The sequence below is a fragment of the Salvelinus fontinalis genome, chromosome 24, assembly GCF_029448725.1.
Source record: "Salvelinus fontinalis isolate EN_2023a chromosome 24, ASM2944872v1, whole genome shotgun sequence".
NCBI classification, from domain to species: Eukaryota; Metazoa; Chordata; class Actinopteri; order Salmoniformes; family Salmonidae; genus Salvelinus; species Salvelinus fontinalis.
Window position 1 is genome coordinate 9,287,843 of NC_074688.1, and position 27,756 is coordinate 9,315,598.

General features: G+C 45.5%; 1 protein-coding gene across 2 annotated transcripts in view; it reads right to left on the minus strand.

The window, feature by feature from the left end:
- grm5b (glutamate receptor, metabotropic 5b) overlaps positions 1 to 27,756 on the minus strand; it is a 187,633-nt gene that overhangs the window by 21,944 nt on the left and 137,933 nt on the right. For both annotated transcript variants that reach the window (XM_055879597.1, XM_055879596.1), the window contains exons 7-13: positions 11,777 to 12,012; positions 7,787 to 7,908; positions 7,341 to 7,465; positions 6,763 to 6,931; positions 6,403 to 6,529; positions 2,826 to 2,943; positions 2,417 to 2,603 (exon numbers count right to left, since the gene is read on the minus strand). In XM_055879597.1, the coding sequence (XP_055735572.1) occupies positions 2,417 to 2,603; positions 2,826 to 2,943; positions 6,403 to 6,529; positions 6,763 to 6,931; positions 7,341 to 7,465; positions 7,787 to 7,908; positions 11,777 to 12,012 (1,084 nt within the window). The remainder of the gene's footprint in view (positions 1 to 2,416; positions 2,604 to 2,825; positions 2,944 to 6,402; positions 6,530 to 6,762; positions 6,932 to 7,340; positions 7,466 to 7,786; positions 7,909 to 11,776; positions 12,013 to 27,756) is intronic.

Sequence of the window (27,756 nt, forward strand, 5' to 3'; positions counted from 1 at the left end):
GCAACAACAACACAGCCAGGATACGGGCTATACGGTTAGTCTGCAACAACACAGCCAGGATACGGGCTATACGGTTAGTCTGCAACAAAAACACAGCCAGGATACGGGCTATACGGTTAGTCTGCAACAACAACACAGCCAGGATACGGGCTATACGGTTAGTCTGCAACAACAACACAGCCAGGATACGGGCTATACGGTTAGTCTACAACAACAACAACAACACAGCCAGGATACGGGCTATACGGTTAGTCTGCAACAACAACACAGTCAGGATACGGGCTATACGGTTAGTCTGGAACAACAACACAGCCAGGATACGGGCCATACGGTTAGTCTGCAACAACAACACAGCCAGGATACAGGCAATACGGTTAGTCTGCAACAACAACACAGTCAGGATACGGGCTATACGGTTAGTCTGGAACAACAACACAGCCAGGATACGGGCCATACAGTTAGTCTGTAACAACAACACAGCCAGGATACAGGCTATTTAGTTAGTCTGTAACAACAACACAGCCAGGATACGGGCTATATGGTTAGTCTGCAACAACAACACAGCCAGGATACGGGCTATACAGTTAGTCTGCAACAACAACACAGCCAGGATACGGGCCATACAGTTAGTCTGTAACAACAACACAGCCAGGATACGGGCCATACAGTTAGTCTGTAACAACAACACAGCCAGGATACGGGCTATACGGTTAGTCTGCAACAACAACACAGCCAGGATACGGGCCATACAGTTAGTCTGTAACAACAACACAGCCAGGATACAGGCTATACAGTTAGTCTGTAACAACAACACAGCCAGGATACGGGCTATACGGTTAGTCTGCAACAACAACACAGCCAGGATACGGGCTATACGGTTAGTCTGCAACAACAACACAGCCAGGATACGGGCTATACGGTTAGTCTGCAACAACAACACAGCCAGGATACGGGCTATACGGTTAGTCTGCAACAACAACAACACAGCCAGGATACGGGCTATACGATTAGTCTGGAACAACAACAACACAGCCAGGATACGGGCTATACGGTTAGTCTGTAACAACAACAACACAGCCAGGATACGGGCTATACGGTTAGTCTGCAACAACAACACAGCCAGGTTACGGGCTATACGGTTAGTCTGCAACAACAACACAGCCAGGATACGGGCTACAATTAGTCTGTAACAACAACACAGCCAGGATACGGGCTATACGGTTAGTCTGCAACAACAACACAGCCAGGTTACGGGCTACGGTTAGTCTGTTACAACAACACAGCCAGGATACGGGCTACGGTTAGTCTGCAACAACAACACAGCCAGGATACGGGCTATACGGTTAGTCTGCAACAACAACACAGCCAGGATACGGGCTATACGGTTAGTCTGCAACAACAACAACAACACAGCCAGGATACGGGCTATACGGTTAGTCTGTAACAACAACACAGCCAGGATACAGGCTATACGGTTAGTCTGGAACAACAACACAGCCAGGATACGGGCTATACGGTTAGTCTGTAACAACAACACAGCCAGGATACGGGCTATACGGTTAGTCTGGAACAACAACAACACAGCCAGGATACGGGCTATACGGTTAGTCTGTAACAACAACACAGCCAGGTTACGGGCTATACGGTTAGTCTGCAACAACAACACTGCCAGGATACGGGCTACGGTTAGTCTGCAACAACAACACAGCCAGGATACGGGCTATACAGTTAGTCTGGAACAACAACACAGCCAGGATACGGGCTATACGGTTAGTCTGTAACAACAACAACACAGCCAGGATACAGGCTATACGGTTAGTCTGCAACAACAACACAGCCAGGATACGGGCCATACGGTTAGTCTGCAACAACAACACAGCCAGGATACGGGCTATACGGTTAGTCTGGAACAACAACACAGCCAGGATACGGGCCATACGGTTATTCTGCAACAACAACACAGTCAGGATACGGGCTATACGGTTATTCTGTAACAACAACACAGCCAGGATACGGCCTATACGGTTAGTCTGCAACAACAACACAGTCAGGATACGGGCCATACGGTTAGTCTGGAACAACAACACAGCCAGGATACGGGCTATACGGTTAGTCTGCAACAACAACACAGTCAGGATACGGGCCATACGGTTAGTCTGCAACAACAACACAGCCAGGATACGGGCCATACGGTTATTCTGTAACAACAACACAGCCAGGATACGGGCCATACGGTTAGTCTGTAACATCAACTGACAACGTCACAGAGAATGAATGAATAGACTTCATACCGGGAGAGAAGGGGAAATCTGTAATAATGACTTCTAACACAGTCTGTTTATTAGATCATTATGTCTAGATGTTCAAGGACATGTTAGGTGAAAGAATGAAGGTAAAGAGGGACTTGATGATGTACCTTGGTGACCAGGGCAGAGTAGCTCATGGCAGGGGACAGGCCTATGCCCAGTCTCTGTAGGTAGCAGTGTGCAGCATGGGGCTTGGCGATGAGACTGAAGGTACAGAGATAGCCCAGACAGATCCCAGCCAGGATGATGTAACACAGCTCTCTGCTAGACGACTTCACCACCGGAGTGTCCCGGAACCTACACCCACACAGTTTGTTGTATAACCTTGTAACAAATATACTAACTTACAGTTAAAATGACATGTTGAGAAGAATCCCAAGCCAAACCATGTTGGAAAACAAGTGGAATCCCTTTAACGTGTTATCCCCTGAGTTGTACTCCGTCCATATTTTCCCAAACAAAGGTTTGAATATGACATTGACTTTCACATTTATTATGTTAAAATCAATAAGTTGTTACCTGATGAAGACGGAGGTGACAAAGAATGTGGCACAGAGTCCCAAACAAGCAAATGCCACAGCAGCAATGGGCTCTGGGTCCCCCCAACGCAGGTACTCCACTGGGATAGGGTCACAGCCTGGAGGGTGGGGGGGAGATGGAGAGAGAAAGAGATAGTGAGAGGTTAAAAACAAACAGTATTGATAAGTTTTCAGTTTTTCTTACTTTCTTTCTCTCTCTTTTTCTCTGGATTTAGTTATCCCTCCTTTTTTCTCAACGTCTCTGTCTCGTGTGCCCTCCTCTATCTCCCTCTCTCTCTCCCTCTGTTCCCCCACCCCTCCTGGGCTGTGAGATAAGTCTCATTAATTAAAGGGACAGTTGTAATTAGGTGCTGGCGTAATGTTCGCTGAAAATACCTCCCGCGAGACAGACCACCAGAGACGGCAAACCAGACAGAACACCGCCGCCACACTGCCGTTAAAATAGATGAAGTCATTAACGGCTCTACCTTTAACACAGTCTATAATGTTAAATTAACCAGTGAAGTAGTTCAGTTTAGAGGCAATAACAGTTTATTTGCTGAATGGGAGAATAGGTACCTTTAAGAGAAGAAATAGTCATTCTGGAAGACACTGTTTACAAAACTTGAAATGAACTCAACTTTACAGTCGCTCAGGAACTTTGTATTGAGGCCTCTCTCTCTCTCTCTCTCTCTCTCTCCCTCTCTCTCTCTCTCTCTCTCTCTCTTCAATTTCAATTCCAATTTAAGGGCTTAATTGGCATGGGAAACATATATTTACATTGCCAAAGCAAGTGAAGTTTTTATAGTCCCGTACCCCTTCAAACATTCAACCTCCAGCTGCATAAGAATGTGAGTTGTTGTCACAACCCGGCTCGTAGGAAGTGACAAAGAGCTCTTTTAGGACCAGGGCACAAATAATAATATAATAATCAATAAGTTTGCTCTTTTTTTAAACCATCTTTCATATTAAAACATATTTTTCATTGAAAATTGTGAATAACTCACCACAGGTTAATGAGAAGGGTGTTCTTGAAAGGAGGCAGATAACTCTGCAATATTGGGTTGTGTTGGAGAGAGTCTCAGTCTTAAATCATTTCCCATACAGTCTGTGCCTGTATTTAGTTTTCATGCTAGCGAGGGCTGAGAATCCACTCTCACATAGGTACGTGGTTGCAAAGGGCATCAGTGTCTTAACAGCATGATTTGCCAAGGCAGGATACTCTGAAAGCAGCCCAATCCAGAAATCTGGTAGTGGCTTCTGATTAAATTCAATTTTCACAGAACCGCTTGTTGCAATTTCGATGAAGCTCTCTTTTTCAGATATCGGTAAGTGGAGTGGAGGCAGGGCATTAAAAAGATAATGAATCCAGTTGATTGTGTCATCCGTTTCGGGAAAGTACCTGCGTAATTGCATACCTAACTCACTCAGGTGCTTCACTATATCACATTTGACATTGTCCGTAAGCCTGAGTTCATTTGCACACAAAAAAATCACACAATGATGGAAAGACCTGTGTGTGTTGGCCTGCCATATGAGTTCTGTTATACTCACAGACATAATTCAAACAGTTTTAGAAACTTCAGAGTGTTTTCTATCCAATACTAATAATAATATGCAAATATTAGTAACTATGACTGAGGAGCAGACCGTTTACTCTGGGCACCTTTCATCCAAGCTACTCAATACTGCCCCTGCAGCCATAAGAAGTGAATGATAATGCGGAGGATTTCCTCAACATTGCTGTTGACGCATATCCCACGGTAGTTATTGGGGTCAGATTTCTCTCCACTTTTGTGGATTGGTGTGATCAGTCCTTGGTTCCAAATATTGTGGAAGATTCCAGAGCTGAGGATGATGTTAAAGAGTTTAAGTATAGCCTATTGGAAATTGTTGTCTGCATACGTTATCATTTCATTAAGGATACCATCAACACCACAGGACTTTTTGGGTTGGAAGGTTTGTATTTTGTCCTGTAGTTCATTTCATGTAATTGGAGAATCCAGCGTGTCTTGGTAGTCTTTAATAGTTGATTCTAAGATTTGTATTTGATCATGTTATATGTTTTTGCTGTTTGTTCTTTGTTTAAAGGCCGAATAGATTGGGGAAGTGGTTTACCCATACATGTCCGTTTTGGATAGATAACCCTTTGTGTTATTGTTTGTTTAGTGTTTTACAATTTTCCCAGAAACCTCTGTGTGCTTAGAGTCTATGGATTCTTCAATTACATTGAGCTGATTTCTGATGGGCTGTTCCTTCTTTTTCCGTAGTGTAAATCTGTGTTGTTTTAGTGATTCACCAATGTGAAGGCGTAAACTTAAGTTTTCTGGGTCTCTATATTTTTGGTTGGATAGGTTTCTCAATTTCTTTCTTAGGTTTTTGCATTCTTCATCAAACTATTTATCATTGTTGTTCATTTTTTTCGGTTTTCTGTTCGACATTTTTTGATTTAATAGGGAATAATGGCGCCGGAGAAGAGGGCAGGTGTTTTACATGTCCCCAACCGATTGTTTTTTTGATCTTTTCTTTGTGTTTAAAAAAAAAAAATGTTTTACTTATTTTGTAGATAATGTTGCCGCTACCGTCTCTTATGACCGAAAAACATTTCTGGACATCAGGACTGCGATATGGACTGCGACCATGGACTAGCAGAATCTTTTTTGACTTTAATGAGTCTGACGAGCCCAACGCAAACGATATACTGCTTTTTCGAGAACAGGCCCAGATCCCCGTGATTTGCGTGAAGAGGAGGCGGAGAAAAAGGGGTCAAAGGGCGGGCTGCCTTCTGAGAATTCGTAGGCGATCGAATAATCCCCCACGTCCACTTCCTTCCATTCTGCTAGCAAACGTGCAATCTTTGGAGAATACAATCGATGACCTACGCGCAAGATTATACTACCAACGGGACATTCAAAGCTGTAACATCTTATGCTTCACGGAGTCGTGGCTGAACGACGACACTATCAACATATAGCTGACTGGTTATACGCTGCACCGGCAGGATAGAACAGCTGCATCTGGTAAGACAAGTGTGTGGAGTTACAATCCCGACGGGAGCCACATTACGTGAGCGCTTACTTCTCTCCGGTGTACTTCTCTCCTTTCCTTAAAAAGTTGCAGTAGAATACTCCAGTAAAGTGTGTAATCTGTGTTCGCAGCTGTGATGCGTTGGGCTCATGTTTTAAACATTGGAGCTTGCTTGCTAGCAGCTGTATAATGATGAGCAGTCGAATGCATTACAGAACAATATCCACAGCTCAGCTAAAATACATTTGCATAGAAAATTGCCCTCAATACAGAATAATTAGTACAATGGTGACCATGCCAGTGTCAAATTAAGAAGAGGAGGGGAGAGGGGATGAGCGGGAGAGGAGGAAGAGCGGGAGAGGAGGAAGAGCGGGAGAGAAGGAAGGATAATTAGCTGCTTTCATGGAAATAGTACCGATTCAGTCAAAACACGTTCAGTGTATACTGTGTGTGTGTGTGTGTGTGTGTGTGTGTGTGTGTGTGTGTGTGTGTGTGTGTGTGTGTGTGTGTGTGTGTGTGTGTGTGTGTGTGTGTGTGTGTGTGCGTGTTACCTGTGAGGTGGAAGGTGGGCCAGGAGCCCAGATCACAGGCTCGGCAGGTGTACTCATCAAACACAAACTCATTCTCCTTACAGGGAGTGCAGGTCCAGCAGCAGCTCACCTCTCCTTTACGGATCACCTGGAGGACACACACACACACCAGAAAAACAGCCCCATCAGCTCAGAAAAAAACACTAATCAGAATGCTGCAAAAATACTATCTTAGAGAGAATGCACCAATCAGATTGAAATATCAACAGAGATACTCTTGAAGGGTCAACCTTTCACCTCCTCCCTCCCTCCCCCCTCCCTCCCTCCGTCCCCCCGAGCATACATAGGGTGTGTTTGTGTATGCAGGGATGTGTATGTCACCTTTATCTGTCCCTTGTCACAGGGTTCGCTGCAGACTGATTTGATGATGGTGTCCTTGCTGGCCCAGATTTCATCATCGTCGATCTTCAGCCCACTGTTGTCCCAGCTCCCTACGTTAATATAGTCATAGTAGTCCTTCCCCATCTTCTTAAAGTTCATGATCTCATATCTGACACACACACACACACGCACACACACACACACACACACACACACACACACACACACACACACACACACACACACACACTCTCACACACACACACACACACACACACACACACACACACACACACACACACACACACACACACACACACACACACACGAGTCAGTACCTCTGAATCTATTGATACATACATACTAAGGTAGGGAGATACTGTATATGGGATGAGATCATCACAGCCAGGCCACTGCTCTTCTTATTTATTAAGTCCTATTTAGACACGCACGCACACACACACACACACACACACACACACACACACACACACACACACACACACACACACACACACACACACACACACACACACACACACACACACACACACACACACACACACACACACGCGTACCGGCCAGGTGAGTCTCCGTTCTCGTCAAACAGGATGCCCTCTCCAGACACGCCTGTGAAGTTGGTCTTCATCAGGAAGTCCAGCAGTGTGGCACCATCTATAGGTCGCATGGCATCACACAGCCCCTGGACCACCATCCCCATCATCATCATCACCATTATCAGAATCATCAACATCACCATCATCATCATCATCATCAACATCATCCCCATCATCATCATCTCCACCATCATCATCATCATCAACATCATCATTATCATCACCATCATCATCATCTCCACCATCATCATCATCATCAACATCATCATTATCATCACCATCATCATCATCTCCACCATCACCATCATCATCATCATCTCAATAACAATATGAACAATCCCAACTATAATCAACTATAATAATGACAGTAGATTGTTGTTAGTACAGCCAAGTCCAGTAGCACCCACCTGGTAGCCTGGGCAGAGTGAGCGCTGCATGTTATGGAGCCCATAGGCCATGGAGTAGATGGCATTGATCACAAAGCCCATCTTAGTGTCCTGGGCATACTGCTGTCGCAATGACTCCCGCTCTGGGAGAGAACCAGAGAGGAGAAAGACAGAAAAAGAGAGGATGGGACGATGGATGAAAGGGAGAGATGGAGACAGATGGAGAGGGATAAGGATGGAGGGATGGAGGGGGAAGATGGAGGGAGAGGGATAAGGATGGAGGGATGGAGGGGGAAGATGGAGGGAGAGGGATAAGGATGGAGGGGGGAAATGGTGGGAGAGGGATAAGGATGGAGGGAGGGAGATAAGGATGGAGGGAGGGGGATAATGAGTGAGGGAGGGGAGATAGAGGGATAAGGATGGAGGGAGGGAGGGAGGGAGGGAGAGGGATAAGGATGGAGGGGGGGAATGGTGGGAGAGGGATAAGGATGGAGGGAGGGAGATAAGGATGGAGGGAGGGGAGATAGAGGGATAAGGATGGAGGGAGGGAGGGAGGGAGAGGGATAAGGATGGAGGGGGGAAATGGAGGGAGAGGGATAAGGATGGAGGGATGGAGGGGGAAGATGGAGGGAGAGGGATACAGATGGAGGGAGAGGGATAAAGATGGAGGGAGGGGACGGAGGGAGAGAGATAAGGATAAGGATGGAGGGGATGCAGGGAGGGATAAGGATGGAGGGAGAGAGATAAGGATGTGGGGATGGAGGGAGAGGGATAAGGATAAGGATGGAGGGATGCGGGAGATGGAGGGAGGTGGATAAGAATAAGAATGGAGGAAGGGGGGGTGGAGGGAGAGGGATAAGGATGGAGGGAGGGAGGGATGGGATGGAGGGGAGGGATGGAGGGAGGGAGAGGGATACGGATGGAGGGGGGGATAAGGATGGAGGGAGGGATGGGAGGGGGATAAGGATGGAGGGAGAGGGATAAGGATGGAGGGAGGGATGGGAGGGGGATAAGGATGGAGGGGATGGAGGGAGAGGGATAAGGATGGAGGGAGGGGGGGGATAAGGATGGAGGGAGGGGATGGAGGGAGAGGGATAAGGATGAGGGAGGGAGGGGATGGAGGGAGAGGGATAAGGATGAGGGAGGGAGGGGATGGAGGGAGAGGGATAAGGATGGAGGGAGGGAGGGAGGGAAGGGGATAAGGATGGAGGGGATGGAGGGAGAGGGATAAGGATGGAGGGAGGGAGGGAGGGGGGGAAGGGGATAAGGATGGAGGGGATGGAGGGAGAGGGATAAGGATGGAGGGAGGGAGGGAGGGAGGGGGGGAAGGGGATAAGGATGAGGGAGGGAGGGGATGGAGGGAGAGGGATAAGGATGGAGGGAGGGAGGGAGGGAAGGGGATAAGGATGGAGGGAGGGAGGGAGAAAAAAGAGACCAATTAGAACACCCTGTAGCTAACAACCAGTTTTGCCTTCATGAAACTCAACCTGCTTTATGAACTTCAAACACCCTCTCTTCCCTCTCTTCCCTCTGTACTCGTCTCCTCCCACACCTCTCCTCTCTAGCTGTGGTTACACCTTACATTAACATGTGGTTGTCGTCATCTGATCAAGATGACAACTGGACAGTTTTGGTGTTTTGGGAACATATCTTTAGTGTTGTTCCCACCAGACTGTTCCCACCAGACTGTTCCCACCAGACTGTTCCCACAACCTAATGAAACATTCTGGGAACCTTTAAAGAACAGACCAAATGTGTTCTGGGAATTTCCTTGAAACAGCAAGTGGTATTGTATAATCCTCTGCACAATTAGACAGTTTTCGTACTTTGGGAACATATAATTAGTGATGTCCCCACAATGTTCTCACCAGACTGTTCCCACAACCTAATGAAACATTCTGGGAAACTTTTAAAGTACAGACAAACATAAAAATATATCTTAATTCAACTGGCCGGTGGGAGTTTTTTGTTGAGAGGCTGGGACGTTGGCCAAATGTATACGCTTTCGTTGTCTGGATTTGTTTACACTTCAAGGATGTCCATATAAGATGCATCATCGACTACCTCCGGAGGTGGTCAGGAAGATCTCATCACAATCAGATCACAATGCATCTTTTTATTGGATATACCTGTCGACAAATGTGGGCACAATCAGACTGTGGACAAACATGCGTCCGTCATGACAACGGACGCATGTTAGAACCAGGTATAAACGGGGCTTCTGTCTCATCTTGTTCAGTTCATTTTCATTAGAATACATGAGTCCTTTTGAAGAAATCAAACACACCGGCAGGTTTGCATATGAATGATGAGAAAGAGAGATCGAGAGAGAGAGAGAGAGAGAGAGAGAGGGGGGAGAGAGAGGGGGGAGAGAGAGAGAGAGGAGAGAGATGAGAGAGAGGGAGAGAGAGAAAGAGAGATGGAGGGGAGAGATAGAGAGAGAGAGAGAGAGAGAGAAAGAGAGAGGGGGGGAAGAAAGAGAGAGAAAGAGAGAGGAGAGAGAGAAGGGGAGAGAGAAACAGAGAGAGGGGGAGAGAGAAACAGAGAGAGAGATCGAAAGAGAGAGGATAGAGAGGAGAGGGAGAGAGAAAGGAGAAGAGAGAGGGGGAGAGAGAAAGGGAGAGAGAGAGAAAAAGAGAGACAGAATGGGAGAGAGAAAGAGAGAGGAGGGAGAGAGAGAGAGCGAGAGAGAGAGAAAAGGAGAGAGGAGAGAGAAAGAGAGAGAGAGAGAGAAGGGGGAGAGAAAGCGAGAGAGGAGAGACTTTTGGACATAAAGGTGATGTTCCAGGCATATTGTGGCGTATTGGAGGGAGGGGGGCGTATTGGAGGGAGGGGGGCGTATTGGAGGGAGGGGGGCGTAATGGAGGGAGGGGGGCGTAATGGAGGGAGGGGGGCGTATTGGAGGGAGGTGGGCGTAATGGAGGGAGGGGGCGTATTGGAGGGAGGTGGGCGTAATGGAGGGAGGGGGGCGTATTGGAAGGAGGGGGCGAATTGGAGGGAGGGGGGTTTATTGGAGGGAGGGGGGTTTATTGGAGGGTGGGGGCGTATTGGAGGGAGGGGGGTTTATTGGAGGGAGGGGGCGAATTGGAGGGAGGGGGGTTTATTGGTGGGAGGGGGAGAATTGGAGGGAGGGGGGTTTATTGGAGGGAGGGGGCGAATTGGAGGGAGGGGGGTTTATTGGAGGGTGGGAGTGTATTGGAGGGAGGGGGCGAATTGGAGGGAGGGGGGTTAATTGGATGGAGGGGGGTTTATTGGAGGGAGGGGGTGAATTGGAGGGTGGGGGGTTTATTGGAGGGTGGGGGCGTATTGGATGGAGGGGACGAATTGGAGGGAGGGGGGTTTATTGGAGGGAGGGAGCGTATTAGAGGGAGGGGGCTAATTGAATGGAGGGGGTTATTGGAGGGAGGGGGGTTTATTGGTGGGAGGGGGTGAATTGGAGGGAGGGGGGCGTATTGGAGGGAGGGGGGCTTATTGGAGGGAGGGGGGTTTATTGGAGGGAGGGGGTTTATTGGAGGGAGGGGGGTTTATTGGAGGGAGGGGGGTGTCTGGATAAAGGATGGTCTAACAGCCGGATCAGTTCATATTAGTTCTGGAGAAACATGTGTCTATGAGGCCTGTGATTAGCAGAACTACACACACACACACACACACACACACACACACACACACACACACACACACACACACACACACACACACACACACACACACACACACACACACACACACACACACACACACACACACACACACATACACAGTGCCCAGCTGAATATGCAGATTGTTGAATGAACAGAGGAGTGAAATGTGGCAGCAGGCTGAATGAAAGAGCCTCCTTGTCCAGATGTGTTGAATGGACTAGTCAGATCTGAGAGCTACTTCATTCATCCTTTGACGTCATCATTGACGCCCACAAACACACCTGGTTTCCAGAACAGTGTGCATGCCTGCATGTGTGCGTATGCTTGTCTGCGTGTGTGCCTGCTTATACGAATATGCGTGTATACTCACTGCTGCAGGTGCGGTTGTACTTGAGGCTCTCCTGTGGGTGTCCCTTCAGCCTACAGTGGAAGCGGTGTTGCCAGAACTCAGGGAACCAGGGGTTTCTCAGGTTGTTGTCCGGCCGCAGCTTCAGGTAGTACTCATCAAACCACTTCACATCAGCTGACTGCAGCTTGATGGTGATTCCCCCCGCCGCCTCGCGCACGTACCCATCTGTCACATCGTACCGGTCCGCCCAGCCATCACTGGGACAGGGGACAGATGGACATAGAAGTTAGGAACCATGAATCAACGTTGAAGGGATTTAAAAGGAACGTTAGAAACATAGTCACTGGAAAACAAGAACATTGGTCTTAGGTTCTGGAAGTGACGTGTCTGTTCCATACAAGGCCTAAGGTGTCCACTGGTTGACGTCTTTGGTTGTTTATGTGCGTCTGTATTCTGTCGTCATTTTCTGCTGACGCAATTCTTTATCTGTGTATTGAAGTTGAAATAGAAATTGGAGAGTGACAACTTTTTTTAGGGGTTGCATTTCAAATAATTTGCTATCCTTTTGCGTCAGGCAGAAACCATAACAATAAAACCTAAAGGCATCTAGACACCCCAGTCACTAAGCAGAACCCTTGAATGGTGCTCATCACTGGTCCCGAACTGTAATTATGAAAAGCAGAAGCGGCGGTGGAGGAGGCAGGAGGGGTAACCAAGGGTAACTACACTATTCATCAGCAGAAACACTGTTTGTGTTTCTCCCTCACCTTCTCTGTACCTCACACACACCGGTTCCGCCCGCATCTCACACAGAGAGGAGGGGGAAAAACACACAAATCCATTGCTGTTACACATTCTCTCTGAATTACGCCTTCACAGTGTTGGCGGCTCACAGTGTGTGTGTGTGTGTGTGTGTGTGTGTGTGTGTGTGTGTGTGTGTGTGTGTGTGTGTGTGTGTGTGTGTGTGTGTGTGTGTGTGTGTGTGTGTGTGTGTGTGTGTGTGTGTGTGTGTGTGTGTGTGTGTGTGTGTGTGTGCGTGTGTGTGTGTGTGTGTGTGTGTGTGTAGGCCAGCTGGATAGCTTCTTATTGTGTTACATTACATCTCACAGTAGAGAGGAGAGAAGGGATAACACACTCACTCCATCAATAATGGAAACATTTCTATCAGACTGACCAAACTCTGCTACTCTCACCTCAAGGACACACACAGAGAATAGAGACATGGAGAGAGATGGAGAGGGAGAGAGAGAGAAAAGGAGAGATGCTTTTTTAAATTATGAGTGAAATTCCATTTTCATAAAATCTTTGGCAAAACACACAAACACAATGCATATAAAACATAGAGATGTATACACACAGAGAGAGAGAGAGAGAGAGAGGGGGGGGTGCAGGCAGACAGACAGACAGACAGACAGACAGACAGACAGACAGACAGACAGACAGACAGACAGGCAGGCAGGCAGGCAGACAGACAGACAGACAGACAGACAGACAGACAGACAGACAGACAGACAGACAGACAGACAGACAGAAGGAAAATATCAGATATCACAGGACCATATCATGTATTCCTGTATATAATTTATTCATGTATTCCTGTATATCATGTATTCTTGTATATGATGTATATCATGTATATAATGTATTCCTGTATATCATGTATTCATGTATATCATGTATATAATGTATTCATGTATTCCTTTATATCATGTATTTCTGTATATCATGTACATCATGTATATAATTTATTAATGTATTCCTGTATATCATGTATTCCTGTGTATCATGTACATCATGAATATTATTTAATCATGTATTCCTGCATATCATGTATATGAGTTATTAATGTATATCATGTATTCATGCATATAATGTATATAATTTATTCATGTATTCCTGTATATCATGTATTTCATGTATTCATGCATATCATATATTCCTGTATATCATGTACACTACCATTCAAAAGTTTGGGGTCACTTAGAAATGTCCTTGCTTTTGAAAGAAAAGCACATTTTTTGTCCATTAAAATAACATTGAGGCAGAGTTGCAAAGAAAAAGCCATATCTCAGACTGGCCAATAAAAATAAAATATTCAAATGGGCAAAATAACACAGATCCCGGACAGAGGAACTCTGCCTAGAAGGCCAGCATCCCGGAGTCGCCTCTTCACTGTTGCCGTTGAGACTGGTGTTTTGCGGGTACGATTTAATGAAGCTGCCAGTTGAGGACTTGTGAGGTGTCTGTTTCTCAATCTAGACACTCTAATGTACTTGTACTCTTGCTCAGTTGTCCACCGGGGCCTCCCACTCCTCTTTCTATTCTGGTTCGAGACAGTTTGCGCTGTTCTGTGAAGGGAGTAGTACACAGCAATGTACGAGATCTTCAGTTTCTTGGCAATTTCTCGCATGGAATAGCCTTCATTTCTCAGAACAAGAATAGACTGCCGAGTTTCAGAAGAAAGTTCTTTGTTTCTGGCCATTCTGAGCCTGTAATCAAACCCACAAATGCTGATGCTCCAGATACTCAACTAGTCTAAAGAAGGACAGTTTTATTGCTTCTCTAATCAGGACAAATGTTTTCAGCTGTGCTAACATCATTGCAAAAGGGTTTTCTAATGATCAATTAGCCTTTTAAAATGATAAACTTGAATTAGCTAGCACAACGTGCCATTGGAACACAGGAATGATAGTTGCTGATAATGGGCCTCTGTACGCCTATGTAGATATTCCATAACAAATCTGCCGTTTCCAGCTACGATTGTCATTTACAGCATTAACAATGTATACGCTGTATTTCTGATCAATTTTATGTTATTTTAAAGGACAAATAATGTGCTTTTCTTTCAAAAACAAGGACTTTTCTAAGTGACCCCAAACTTTTGAACAGTAGTGTATGTTGAAGAGGGTGGGGCTTAAGCTGCATCCCTGTCTCACCCGACGGCCTGTGGAAAGAAATGTGTGTTTTTGCCAATTTGCCAATTTTAACCACACACTTGTTGTTTGTGTACATGGATTTTATACTGTGTATGTTTTCCCTCCAACACAACAATTGGTGTAGCAGACACTCATGCCAAACTGAGTCAAAAGCTGTTTTGAAATCAACAAAGCATGAGAAGACTTTGCCTTTGTTTGTTTGTTTGTTTGTCAGTTAGGGTGTGCAGGGCGAATACGTGGTTTGTCGTACGGTAATGTCCCTCATTTGTGAGTGTGTATAGCAAAGCGTACAGCTTGTTAGAGAACATTGACGCACAGACACTACTACACTGCACAGAAAATAGGAGGCATCTTCCACACTACGTAATGGACTCACACACACCCACACACACACACGGATGAACTGTAACGCTGTAATTTGAGAATAATGAACAAGATAGATTTTTTTGATTGAAATGCTCCCCCTTTTCCTCTCTCCCCCTTTTCCTTTCTCTCTCTATTTTCCTCTCTCTCTCTCTTTCTCTCTTTTCCTCTCTCTCTCTCTTTTGTTCTCTCTCTCTCTCTCTCTCTCTCTCTCTCTCTCTCTCTCTCTCTCTCTCTCTCTCTTTCTCCTCACTCGGTCATGCCATCCTGGCTCTCCAAGCCCCCAGAGAACAAAAACTCATTTTCTCAAACTGCTGCGCTCCAAACTACTCTAAACTACAGCCTGATTGGAGACAGGAGGTGTATGCTTCTCTCTCTCTTTCTCTATCTCTCTCTCATCCGTCACCCCATCTGTCTCCCTCTGTAGCTTCTCTCTCTCTTTCTCTATCTCTCTCTCATCCGTCACCCCATCTATCTCCCTCTGTAGCTTCTCTCTCTCTTTCTCTATCTCTCTCTCATCCGTCACCCCATCTGTCTCCCTCTGTAGCTTCTCTCTCTCCCACCCTCCAACTTTTTATTTCTATCTCTCTCTCTCTTTGGCTCCCTCTCTCTATGCTGCTCCTTCTGTCTTTCTCTCTCTCTCCCTCCCTTGCTCCCTCCAGCTCAGATCCTAAGTCATGGTTCTGGCATTTGTCCCTGAGAGATGCATGTCTCTGTGTTAGGCTCTGCATGTAGCAGCAGCCTACAGACACAGGCTATTCATGTGGTGGTAGTGGTGGTAGTGGTGGTGGTGGTGGTGATGGTGGTGGTGTGTGTGTGTGGGGGTGTTTCTGTCGGTGTGTGTGTGTGTGTGTGTGTGTGTGTGGGTGTGCGTGCGTGCGTGCGTTTCCACTGCTAGTCCACCCCTTGGCAATTAAAAAACTGTCCTCATCTCAATCCCCAGATTACTTCATCAATATCCTCATCAATCACTCAGCAGCCGATCAATTAGGTACTGGATCACAATAAAATAGCTACATGACAGTCCTAACGAGAAATGTTGAAAAGGTTTCAACTCTTTCTCTCTCTCTCTCTCTCTCTCAGTGCATGCTGGGAGTGTTTTTTTGTAGAGAGGCAGTGTGGAGGGCTCTGTCCTTACATATTTTCTTTTCATACATTCTTTTCTTGGTCTTTTCTTAAAATGGTTATTTTCTATGGTGGAGGGTTAACGTAATGTTACTTTAGCATACCCACAGGTTTTTTCACCGTTAGGAAGAGGACAGAGTTGTAGTTTCCTAGTTTTGAACAGTGTGGTGTGCAATGGCTTTGCCTTCTAGCGTGGCGGAGACGCTGTCATCACGGCATGGATTCAGGTGTGTTTCTGAGATTGAAGATAAGGTGGAGGAGGTTCTGCCCGTGGTCGGCGAACAGAGAGGCTGAGTTTTTACATTCCGCATCCAGAATGAGCAAAGCTGTGGTTGTGTTCATGAAGACAGTACATTTGGTGGGTAGGCTGATTGCTAGTGGAATATTTGCAAGAGATGTGTTGGTGCCGATTTCGCCTGTTTCGCCTCCTGCGACTAGGGTGGTAGTTGTGACCCTGCCTCCGTTTATTACGGATGATCAGATCCGGAAAGAGCTGAGTCGGTTTGGTAAGTCTGCCAGCGGTTTTCGTGTCGGCAGCTTTTCAGGCAGATGCCGTTAAGAACGTTGTTTCATTCCGAGGGCAAGTGTTCATGTTTCTGAATAACAATGAGCAACAGCTAAATGTGCATTTTAAAGTGAGGCATGGGGAGGGGCTCTATGCAGGGTTGGCCAACAACAAATAGTCTACGGTGCTTTGAGTGTGGGGATTTGGGGCATAAGAGCTTTGCTTGTCCACATAAAGGCCGTAGACAAGGTGAGGGTGCAAGCGCCAGAGGGGGAAATCGAGGTCAACGTGCAGGGGGCCATGAGACGCTGGCAGCAGAGGCTGGGCTTAGTCATGGTATAGATGGTGGTGTAGATGAGGCTGGGCCTAGTCATGCTATAGATGGTGGTGTAGATGAGGCTGGGCCTAGTCATACTATAGATGGTGGTGTAGACGAGGCTGGGCCTAGTCATGCTATAGATGGTGGTGTAGATGAGGCTGGGTCTAGTCATGCTATAGATGGTGGTGTAGATGAGGCTGGGTCTAGTCATGCTATAGATGGTGGTGTAGATGAGGCAGGGCCTAGTCATGCTATAGATGGTGGTGTAGATGAGGCTGGGCCTAGTCATGCTATAGATGGTGGTGTAGATGAGGCAGGGCCTAGTCATGCTATAGATGGTGGTGTAGATGAGGCTGAGCCTAGTCATGCTATAGATGGTGGTGTAGCTGAGGCTGGGCCTAGTCATGCTATAGATGGTGGTGTAGCTGAGGCTGGGCCTAGTCATACTATAGATGGTGGTGTAGATGAGGCTGTGTCTTGTCATGTCATGGATGGTGGTGTAGATGAGGCAGGGCCTAGTCATGCTATAGATGGTGGTGTAGATGAGGCTGGGCCTAGTCATGTTATAGATGGTGGTGTAGATGAGGCTGGGCCTAGTCATACTATAGATGGTGGTGTAGCTGAGGCTGGGCCTAGTCATGTTATAGATGGTGGTGTAGATGAGGCTGGGCCTAGTCATGTTATAGATGGTGGTGTAGATGAGGCTGGGCCTAGTCATGCTATGGATGATGGTGTAGATGAGGCTGGGCCTAGTCATGCTATAGATGGTGGTGTAGATGAGGCTGGGCCTAGTCAGGTTATGGATGGTGGTGTAGCTGAGGCTGGGCCTGGTCATGTTATAGATGGTGGTGTAGATGAGGCTGGGCCTAGTCATGCTATAGATGGTGGTGTAGATGAGGCAGGGCCTAGTCATACTATAGATGGTGGTGTAGATGAGGCTGGGCCTAGTCATGTTATGGATGGTGGTGTAGCTGAGGCTGGGTCTAGTCATGCTATAGATGGTGGTGTAGATGAGGCTGGGCCTAGTCATGCTATAGATGGTGGTGTAGATGAGGCTGGGCCTAGTCATGCTATAGATGGTGGTGTAGATGAGGCTGGGCCTAGTCATGCTATAGATGGTGGTGTAGATGAGGCAGGGCCTAGTCATGTTATAGATGGTTGTGTAGCTGAGGCTGGGTCTAGTCATGCTATAGATGGCGGTGTAGATGAGGCTGGGCCTAGTCATGCTATAGATGGTGGTGAAGCTGAGGCTGAGCCTAGTCATGCTATAGATGGTGGTGTAGATGAGGCAGGGCCTAGTCATGTTATAGATGGTGGTGTAGATGAGGCTGGGCCTAGTCATGCTATAGATGGTGGTGTAGGTGAGGCTGTGTCTAGTCATGTTATGGATGGTGGTGTAGCTGAGGCTGGGCCTAGTCATGCTATAGATGGTGGTGTAGATGAGGCAGGGCCTAGTCATGTTATAGATGGTGGTGTAGATGAGGCTGGGCCTAGTCATGTCATGGATGGTGGTGTAGATGAGGCTGGGCCTAGTCATGTCATGGATGGTGGTGTAGTTGAGGCTGGGTCTAGTCATGCTATAGATGGTGGTGTAGATGAGACAGGGCCTAGTCATGTCATGGATGGTGGTGTAGATGAGGCTGGGCCTAGTCAGGTTATGCTAGTTGATGAGGAGAGTATAGTGGGGAAGGGCAAGCGACTAGGGGTGATGGGGGATGGTGTCAAGCGGAAGAGGAGAAAGGGGGAGAAGAAAGGAGGTGGGCGGGGAGAGGCTGGTGTGGTCAAAGGGACTAAGGAACCTTTGCCTGGTGCTGAGGGGGAGGCCCCAACTAGAGAGAAAGGGTAGGTGGTCAGGATGGAAGATAGAGATGAGGAGGAGGAAGGTGAGTCTGAGGAAGAGAACGATGAGGAGGCTTCCTTTTCAGACTCCTCCTTAATGGATCCAGAGCTAACAGCCAGGCAGGCAGAGGGGTCAAAGTACATGGTGCGGGAACTGTCAAGGTTTCTGAATGAGACTAAGGGGAAAAGGTTAATCTTTAAGCTTTTTTTTGGCAATCTGGGAAAGTTTGTAAGATCAGTACAACACGCTGTTAAAAGTGAGGGGCATGGTGTCCTCTGACTCAGGAAATGTTTTAGGTTGAGGAAGTGGGTCACAACCGTGCGTAAGGGTCTACCTTCAGAGGCTGTTTAGAGGAATAGTTTTTTTCTGGCACTGGGCAATGTAGACTTCCAGGCTAATTTTGCTGAATTACGTCGGGACCTGGGCCGTTTTTTCCAGGTTAAAGCAAAGCGAGCACTTGTAAGAGCTAGGTTCTCCATGCTCAAGGAGATGGATGCTCCCAGCTCCTTCTTCTTTGGTTTGGAAAGACAGAGCGGTGAAGCCAAGGGTTTGTATTGTCTACGGCTGTCTGATGGGCGGGTGACCTCTGTGGTGGGAGAGATGCGGTAGTGAATTGTGGAGTTTTATACTGAGTTGTATAGGGCAGAAGTGTGTGATCCTATGTGTACTCAGGTCTTGTTTGCAGAACTCCCTAAGCTCTCTCTGGCACAGAGGGATGAAATGGACCCTGTTGTCCCATGAACTGGCAGAGGCCGTAACCCAGATGTCCCCCGGTCGTGCACCGGGGGTTGATGGACTCCCAGTGGAGTTTTATAAAGATTCTGGGGAATAATTGGACTGGACTTCTTTTGCGTGTTGCGTCAGTGCGTCGGGGTAGGAGAGTTGCCGATGAGCTGCCGTTGGACGGCTCTGACTCTCCTGCCCAAAAAAGGGGACTTGTGTGAATTTAGGAATTAGAGGCCTGTGGCATTGCTCTAAGCAGACTACAAGATATTTGCTAAGGTCCTCGATAACAGACTGAAGTCCCATCTGGACTCTATAGTACACAAGGACCAGACATATTGTGTACCGGGACGCTCAATCACAGACTACTTGTTCTTAAATCAACTTTGGACTGGTCTCTCTAGACCAAGAGAAGGCTTTTGATAGAGTTGACCATGAGGAACTGTTTAATGTCATGTCTGTGTTTGGGTTTTGGGAAAGGTTTTTTTAAACTTTGGGGGTGTACATGGGCTCAGAGAGGTGCATCAGGAAGAACTGGGAGGTGCTGTCACAGGTAGTGGTGTCAAGACTGGCCAGGTGGAGGTGGCTCCTGTCCCAAGTGTCATGTAGAGGGAGGGTGCTGATAATCAACAACATTGCGGCATCCTCCCTGTGGCATAAACTGGCTGTCCTCAACCCCCCCCGACCAGTCTGCTTGCAGACCTGCAACGCAAGCTGGTGAATTTTTTTCTGGTCGTTCCATCACTGGCTGAGGGTGGCAGTGTTGTACATGTCCATCCACAAAGGAGGATAGGGCCTGGTGGAACTGGAGAGCAAGGTGGCTGCTTTCCAACTAAACGTGGCGCAGAGACGGCTGTACCATACTGATGTCAGCTGAAGGAAACCAGCATGCGCACTGCTGAGGAGAGCTGGTGGATTAGGGTTGGACCGGCAGCTGTTCCTCATGAAGCTGGAGAGGCTGAGTACAGCAGGTCTCTCAGATTTTTACTCTGTGGTGCTGAGGGCCTGGCAGCTGCTAAGACCCAGACGAGAAGGGGTTGTGGACCCTGGGCTGTGGGTGAGGGAGGAGCCTATCTTCCACAATTCAGCCATCCCTTTGAGATCGGCTCAATCGGCCACCCTGCAGAAGCGACTGATGGCAGCGGGTTTACTAAGGCTGGGTGACCTGCACTGGCCACTAATAGCTGGTTGGCACACGTCGACCCGGGAGTCAGACAGGGGTGTCCTTTCTGTGTCATGAGTGAAGGTTTTAATGAAATTAAGATGTATCATTAAAGAATGACAAAAAGTCAAGTCTCTCTCTCTCTCTCTCTACCATGTCTGCTTGATGAGCCAGCTAGCACAGCTAGTACCATGTCTGCTTGATGAGCCAGCTAGCACAGCTAGTACCATGTCTGCTTGATGAGCCAGCTAGCACAGCTAGTACCATGTCTGCTTGATGAGCCAGCTAGCACAGCTACTACCATGTCTGCTTGATGAGCCAGCTAGCACAGCTAGTACCATGTCTGCTTGATGAGCCAGCTAGCACAGCTAGTACCATGTCTGCTTGATGAGCCAGCTAGCACAGCTAGTACCATGTCTGCTTGATGAGCCAGCTAGCACAGCTACTACCATGTCTGCTTGATGAGCCAGCTAGCACAGCTAGTACCATGTCTGCTTGATGAGCCAGCTAGTACAGCTACTACCATGCCTGCTTGATGAGCCAGCTAGCACAGCTAGTACCATGTCTGCTTGATGAGCCAGCTAGCACAGCTAGTACCATGTCTGCTTGATGAGCCAGCTAGCACAAAGCCAGGGAGAAGTTCAATTTGACCGTACACCGTTTAGAAGTGAAAAGAGAAGTGTGCTATTCACATGCCATAAAGGGGTTTGTTTGGGGTGACGAAGGAGGGGGAAAGTGGTATAACCTCTAGAGCAAAACTAATTTAGGAAAAGTCATAACTAGGGTCTCAAAGTTTCTAAGTTTACCAGTAAACTACCAGAATGTTGGTATCTTTCAAGGATTTTATGTAACCTATCACAAGACATCTAGTGGACCTTTTGAGTACTTCAGATTATCACAGGTGTCGGTAATACTCTCTGACTCTCTGTTTCGGCTCTTCACAGTGTTTCCCAAACAAGGGGTTGCCTGATTTGAAAACTGGGTTGTGAGAGAAAATTTGCACTTGGTTCATAGAACCGGGGTTACGTCAGCAACTTTCAGTAGCCGCTATGCGATGTGGTTGTTTTTACCTGTGGCTCTGTCTTTTGAACGGTTTAACCAATAAAATATACTGAACAAAAATACAAACGCAACAGCTGAAATAAATAATATATATATATACACTGCTCAAAAAAATAAAGGGAACACTTAAACAACACAATGTAACTCCAAGTCAATCACACTTCTGTGTTATGTTAACCTGTGTTATGAACATACTGTTTAATAAGCTTCTTGATATGCCACACCTGTCAGGTGGGAGGATTATCTTGACAAATGAGAAATGCTCACTAACAGGTATGTAAACAAATTTGTGCATATATACACTGCTCTTCTGTGTGATTGACTTGGAGTTACATTGTGTTGTTTAAGTGTTCCCTTTATTTTTTTGAGCAGTGTCCAGTCCAACTTCTGTGTGATTGACTTGGAGTTACATTGTGTTGTTTAGGTGTTCCCTTTATTTTTTTGAGCAGTGTATATATGCACAAATTTGTTTACATACCTGTTAGTGACCATTTCTCATTTGTCAAGATAATCCTCCCACCTGACAGGTGTGGCATATCAAGAAGCTTATTAAACAGCATGATCATAACACAGGTGCACCTTGTGCTGGGTACAATAAAAGGCCACTCTAAAATGTGCAGTTTTATCACACAACACAATGCCACAGATGTCTCAAGTTTTGAGGGAGCGTGCAATTGGCATGCTGACTGCAGGATTATCTAACCGGCTCAGTAGACAGAGAATTTAATGTTAATTTCTGTACAATAAGCCAGCTCCAACGTCATTTTAGAGAATTTGGCAGTACGTCCAACTGGCCTCACAACTGAAGACTACGTGTAACCATACCAGCCCAGGACCTCCATATCCAGCTTCTTCACCTGCGGGATAGTCTGAGACCAGCCACCCAGACAGCTGATGAAACTGTGGATTTTCACAAACTAAGAATTCTGCACAAAGTGTCAGAAAGCGTCTCAGGGAAGCTGTGTGCTCGTCATCCTCCTCAGGGTCTTGACCTGACTGCAGTTCAGCATCGTAACAGACTTAAGTTGGAAAATGCTCAACTTCAATGGCCACTGGCACGCTGAAGAAGTGTGCTCTTCACGGATGAATCCCGGTTTCAACTGTACCAGGCAGATGGCAGTTGTGTGGGCGAGCGGCATGGTGTTGTGTGGGTGAGTGGTTTGCTGATGTCAACGTTGTGAACAGAGTGCCCCAGAAGCTACAGACAACAAACACAATTGCATTTTATCGATGGCAATTTGAATGCACAGAGATACCGTGAAGAGATCCTGAGGCCCATTGTCATGCCATTCATCCACCACCATCACCTCATGTTTCAGCATGATGATGCACAGCCCCATGTAGCAAGGATCTGTACACAATTCCTGGAAGCTGAAAATGTCCCAGTTCTTCCATGGACTGCATACTCACCAGACATGTCCCCCATTGTGTCTGTTTGGAATGCTCTGGATCGATGTGTAAGACAGCGTGTTCCAGTTCCCGACAATATCCAGCAACTTCGCACAGCCGTCGTAACAGGAGTGGAACAACATTCCACAGGCCACAATCAACAACCTGATCAACTCAATGCAAAGGAAATGTGTCGTGCTGCATGAGGAAAATGGTGGTCACACCAGATACTGACCAACAGATGCATATCTGTAGTATATCCCAGTCATGTGAAATCCATAGATTAGGGCGTAAGTAATTTATTTCAATTGACTGATAAATGAAACTCAGTAAAATGTTTGAAAGTGTTGTATGTTGCATTTCTATTTGTATTGCCTGTATTATGAACCCATCACTGAAAGATAAGACTCTCTGGAACGCGCCAGTCTTCTGTTCACTTTTACAAGCCGCGCAGAACTCATTAGAACAGAGTGGACAAGACCAGGCACTAAATCAGACAGGGAGAAAAAGAACATCATCAAAAATGATTGCCTGATGATCTTCTGAACTTCCCAATACTTTTCTGAATCGGATTTCAGTCACTTCAAACCATACTTCCTTCCGATTGAAATCCTTTCAAAAGTACTGTCAAACTGATTTGCAATAGACTGTCATAATAATTTGTAATAGACTGTTAAGGGAGGCAGGGTAGCCTAGTGGTTAGAGCGTTGGGCTAGTAACCGAAAGGTTGCAAGTTCAAATCCCTGAGCTGACAAGGTATGAATATATTGTTCTACCCCTGAACAAGGCAGTTAACCCACTGTTCCTAGGCTGTCATTGAAAATAAGAATTTGTTCTTAAAACTTCTTGACGCTAGTGGTCAGATCTTGTATATATATTTTTTTAAATAACGTTCCCAAGGTAAACAGACTATTTCTCAGGTCCAGATCGTAGAATATGCATATAATTTACAGATTAGGATAGAAAACACTCCAAAGTTTCCAAAACGGTCAAAATATTGTCTGTGAGAGTAACAAAACTGATTTTGCAGGCGAAAACCTGAGGAAATCTAACACGGAAGTGATTTTTTTTTATTTTTTCATTTTCATTTCCCATCTTTCTTCCATTTAAAGGGGAATCAACCAGATTCCTTTTCCAATGGCGTCCTCAGGCTGTGACCAGGCTTTAGACATAGTTTCAGGCTTTTATTTTGAAAAATTTGCGAGATTTTTCAAAACTAGTCAGGTGTCCTTTGATTAGTTCCTGTGCGCGAGAGGGGTAGCTCTCCATTTTCTTTCTCTCTTTTATTGAATAGCTTACGGTCCGGTTGAAATATTATCGATTATGTATGTTAAAAACAACCTGAGGATTGATTATAAAAAACATTTGACATGTTTCTACGAACATTACGGATACTTTTTGGAATTTTTGTCGAATGGAACGAGGCTGTGGTTTTCTGAACATAACGCGCAACCCAAATGACGTTTTGTTGTTATAAAAGTAATATTTATCGAACAAAAAGAACATTTATTGTGTAACTGGGAGTCTCGTGAGTGCAAACATCCAAAGATTATCAAAGGTAAGCGATTAATGTTATTGCTTTTCTGACTTTCGTGACCATGCTAATTTGGGGCTAGCTGTTGTAGCATTGATTGATACACTCGCAAAAGCTTGGATTGCTTTCGCTGTAAAGCATATTTTCAAAATCTGACATGATAGGTGGATTAACAACAAGCTAAGCTGTGTTTTGGTATATTTCACTTGTAATTGCATGATTCTAAATATTTTTTGTAATATTTTTGAATCTGATACGTTTGGGAATTTTCTTCTGCCTTTCAGGACCGGAACGAGGCTGTGGTTTTCTGAACATAATGCGCAACCTAAATTGATTAACAACAAGCTAAGCTGGGTTTTGGTATATTTCACTTGTGACTGCATGATTATAAATATTGTTAGTAATATTTTGCTCCCTGCAATTCAGCGGTTGTTTAGGAAAATGATCCCGCTAAAGGGATCCGTAGCGCATGATTAAGGTTGTTCTTAACTGACTTGTTAAATAAAATAAAAATCATAGTCACAATGAAAAAAGGTAGCACTGGCCGTTGATACCTTTTTTTACATGGTGGGGTCTCACAATTTTGATCCGGGAAACCCCTACCTTCTCACATGTAAAATATATGAAATAATCAGAAAATAGAATGACAAAGCTATAAAACATTATACCAAATATAAACAATCAACTTAGTGAATATCTGTCACGTTCCTGACCTATTTCTGTTAGTTTGTTATGTGTGTTAGTTGGTCAGGACGTGAGTTTGGGTGGGCCTTCTATGTTTTCTGTTTCTGTGTTGGTTTATTGGGTTGCCTGGTATGGCTCTTAATTAGAGGCAGGTGTTTGGCGTTCCTCTAATTAAGAGTCATATTTAGGTAGGCGTTTTCACAGTGTTCGTTGTGGGTGGTTGTCTCCTGTGTTTGTGTATATGTTTGCACCATACGGGACTGTATGCGGTTTGTTCGTTTTATGTAGTCTGTTCCTGTTCAGTGCGTTCTTCACGTTATATGTAAGTTCGTCGTTCAGGTCTGTCTGCATCGTTTATTTGTTTTGTTTGTTTATTCAAGTTTAGTTTGTTTTTCCGTCGTGTTCAATAAATTATGTCATTTCACTACGCTGCGCCTTGGTTCGATCACTACTCCTCCTCGTCTGATGAAGAGGAGGTGGATTACCGTTACAATATCCCTGGTTTCAGCATGAAATATCTTTTGGTAGCCGTTGTGAAAAAAGTCAATAGCTGGAAGAGTTGCAGAGTTAATAAAAAATAATGCCATTGTTGATTAGATGCTTTTGTCATTAATTAGGCTATTTTCTTTGGAACAATATGGTCTGTCTACTAGAAACTCATGGACAATATGGACATAAATATAATAAATTAATACTATATATGAATACATTTAATACTTTTTAAGTTATTTAAGTATAAATTACCATAGCTACGATAGATTGCTATAGATTTTCTGGTAAATACCAAAATTACTGAAGATATTCTGGTAACTTTGGTAAATTACCGACCGGTAGCTTTGCAACCCTTATCATACAGTGGTTTGCGAAAGTATTCACCCCCTTGGTATTTTTCCTACTTTGTTGCCTTACAACTATGTGGAGTGTACGGCTTAAAGTGGTCAGATATTCCAATCTCCGCTGTGGAGCTTTGCAGCTCCTTCAGGGTTATATCTTTGGTCTCTTTGTTTCCTCTCTGATCAATGCCCTCCTTGCCTGATCCGTGAGTTTTGGTGGGCGGCCCTCTCTTGGCAGGTTTGTTGTGGTGCCATATTCTTTACATTTTTAAATAATGGATTGAATGGTGCTCTGTGGGATGTTGAAACATTTCAGATATATTTTTTTAACCCAACCCTGATCTGTACTTCTCCACAACTTTGTCCCTGATCTGTTTGGAGAGCTCCTTGGTCTTCATAGTGCCGCTTGTTTGATGCTGCCCCTTGCTTATTGGTGTTGCAGACTCTGGGGCCTTTCAGAAGAGGTATATATATACTAAGATCATGTGACAGATCATGTGACACTTAGATTGCACACAAGTGAACTTTATGTAACACTTCTGAAGGTAATTGGTTGCACCAGATCTTATTTAGGAGCTTCATAGCAAAGGGGGTGAATACATATACACACACCGCTTTTCCGTTAAAAATTCTTAGGAATTTTTTGAAACAAGTAATTTTTTTCATTTCACTTCACCAATTTTGACTATTTTGTGTATGTCCATTACATGAAATCCAAATTAAAATCCATTTAAATTACAGGTTGTAAGGTAACAAAATAGGAAAAATGACAAGGGGGGGTGAATACTTTCGCATGGCACTGTAACTGTCCAGCACACACACACATTAAATTACTCACTGTGAGTAATAACCCCGTCCATATTTGAAGAGAGAGCTGACACCACTGTTGGGGTTACACAGTGTGTATGTCTGTGTGTGTGTGTGTGTGTGTGTGTGTGTGTGTGTGTGTGTGTGTGTGTGTGTGTGTGTGTGTGTGTAGATGTACATGTCCGACAGGGCTAGCTGATTTGAATTCAGAGCAAATAGAACCATTAGCACCCCATGCCACTCCTAACCAACACCATCAACAGCTCCTATTACACAAACTGGCTCTGTCCTTACCCTCTCTCTCTATCTCTCCATCGCCCCCCTCTCAGGCTCTGTCTCTCTCAATTCAATTCAATTCAATTCAAGGGGCTTTATTGGCATGGGAAACATGTGTTAACATTGCCAAAGCAAGTGAGGTAGATAATATACAAAAGTCAAATAAACAATAAAAAATGAACAGTAAACATTACACATACAAAAGTTTCAAAACAATAAAGACATTACAAATGTCATATTATATATATGCAGTGTTGTAACAATGTACAAATGGTTAAAGCACACAAGTTAAAGTAAATAAACATAAATATGGGTTGTATTTACAATGGTGTTTGTTCTTCACTGGTTGCCCTTTTCTGGTGGCAACAAGTCACAAATCTTGCTGCTGTGATGGCACACTGTGGAATTTCACCCAGTAGATATGGGAGTTTATCAAAATTGGA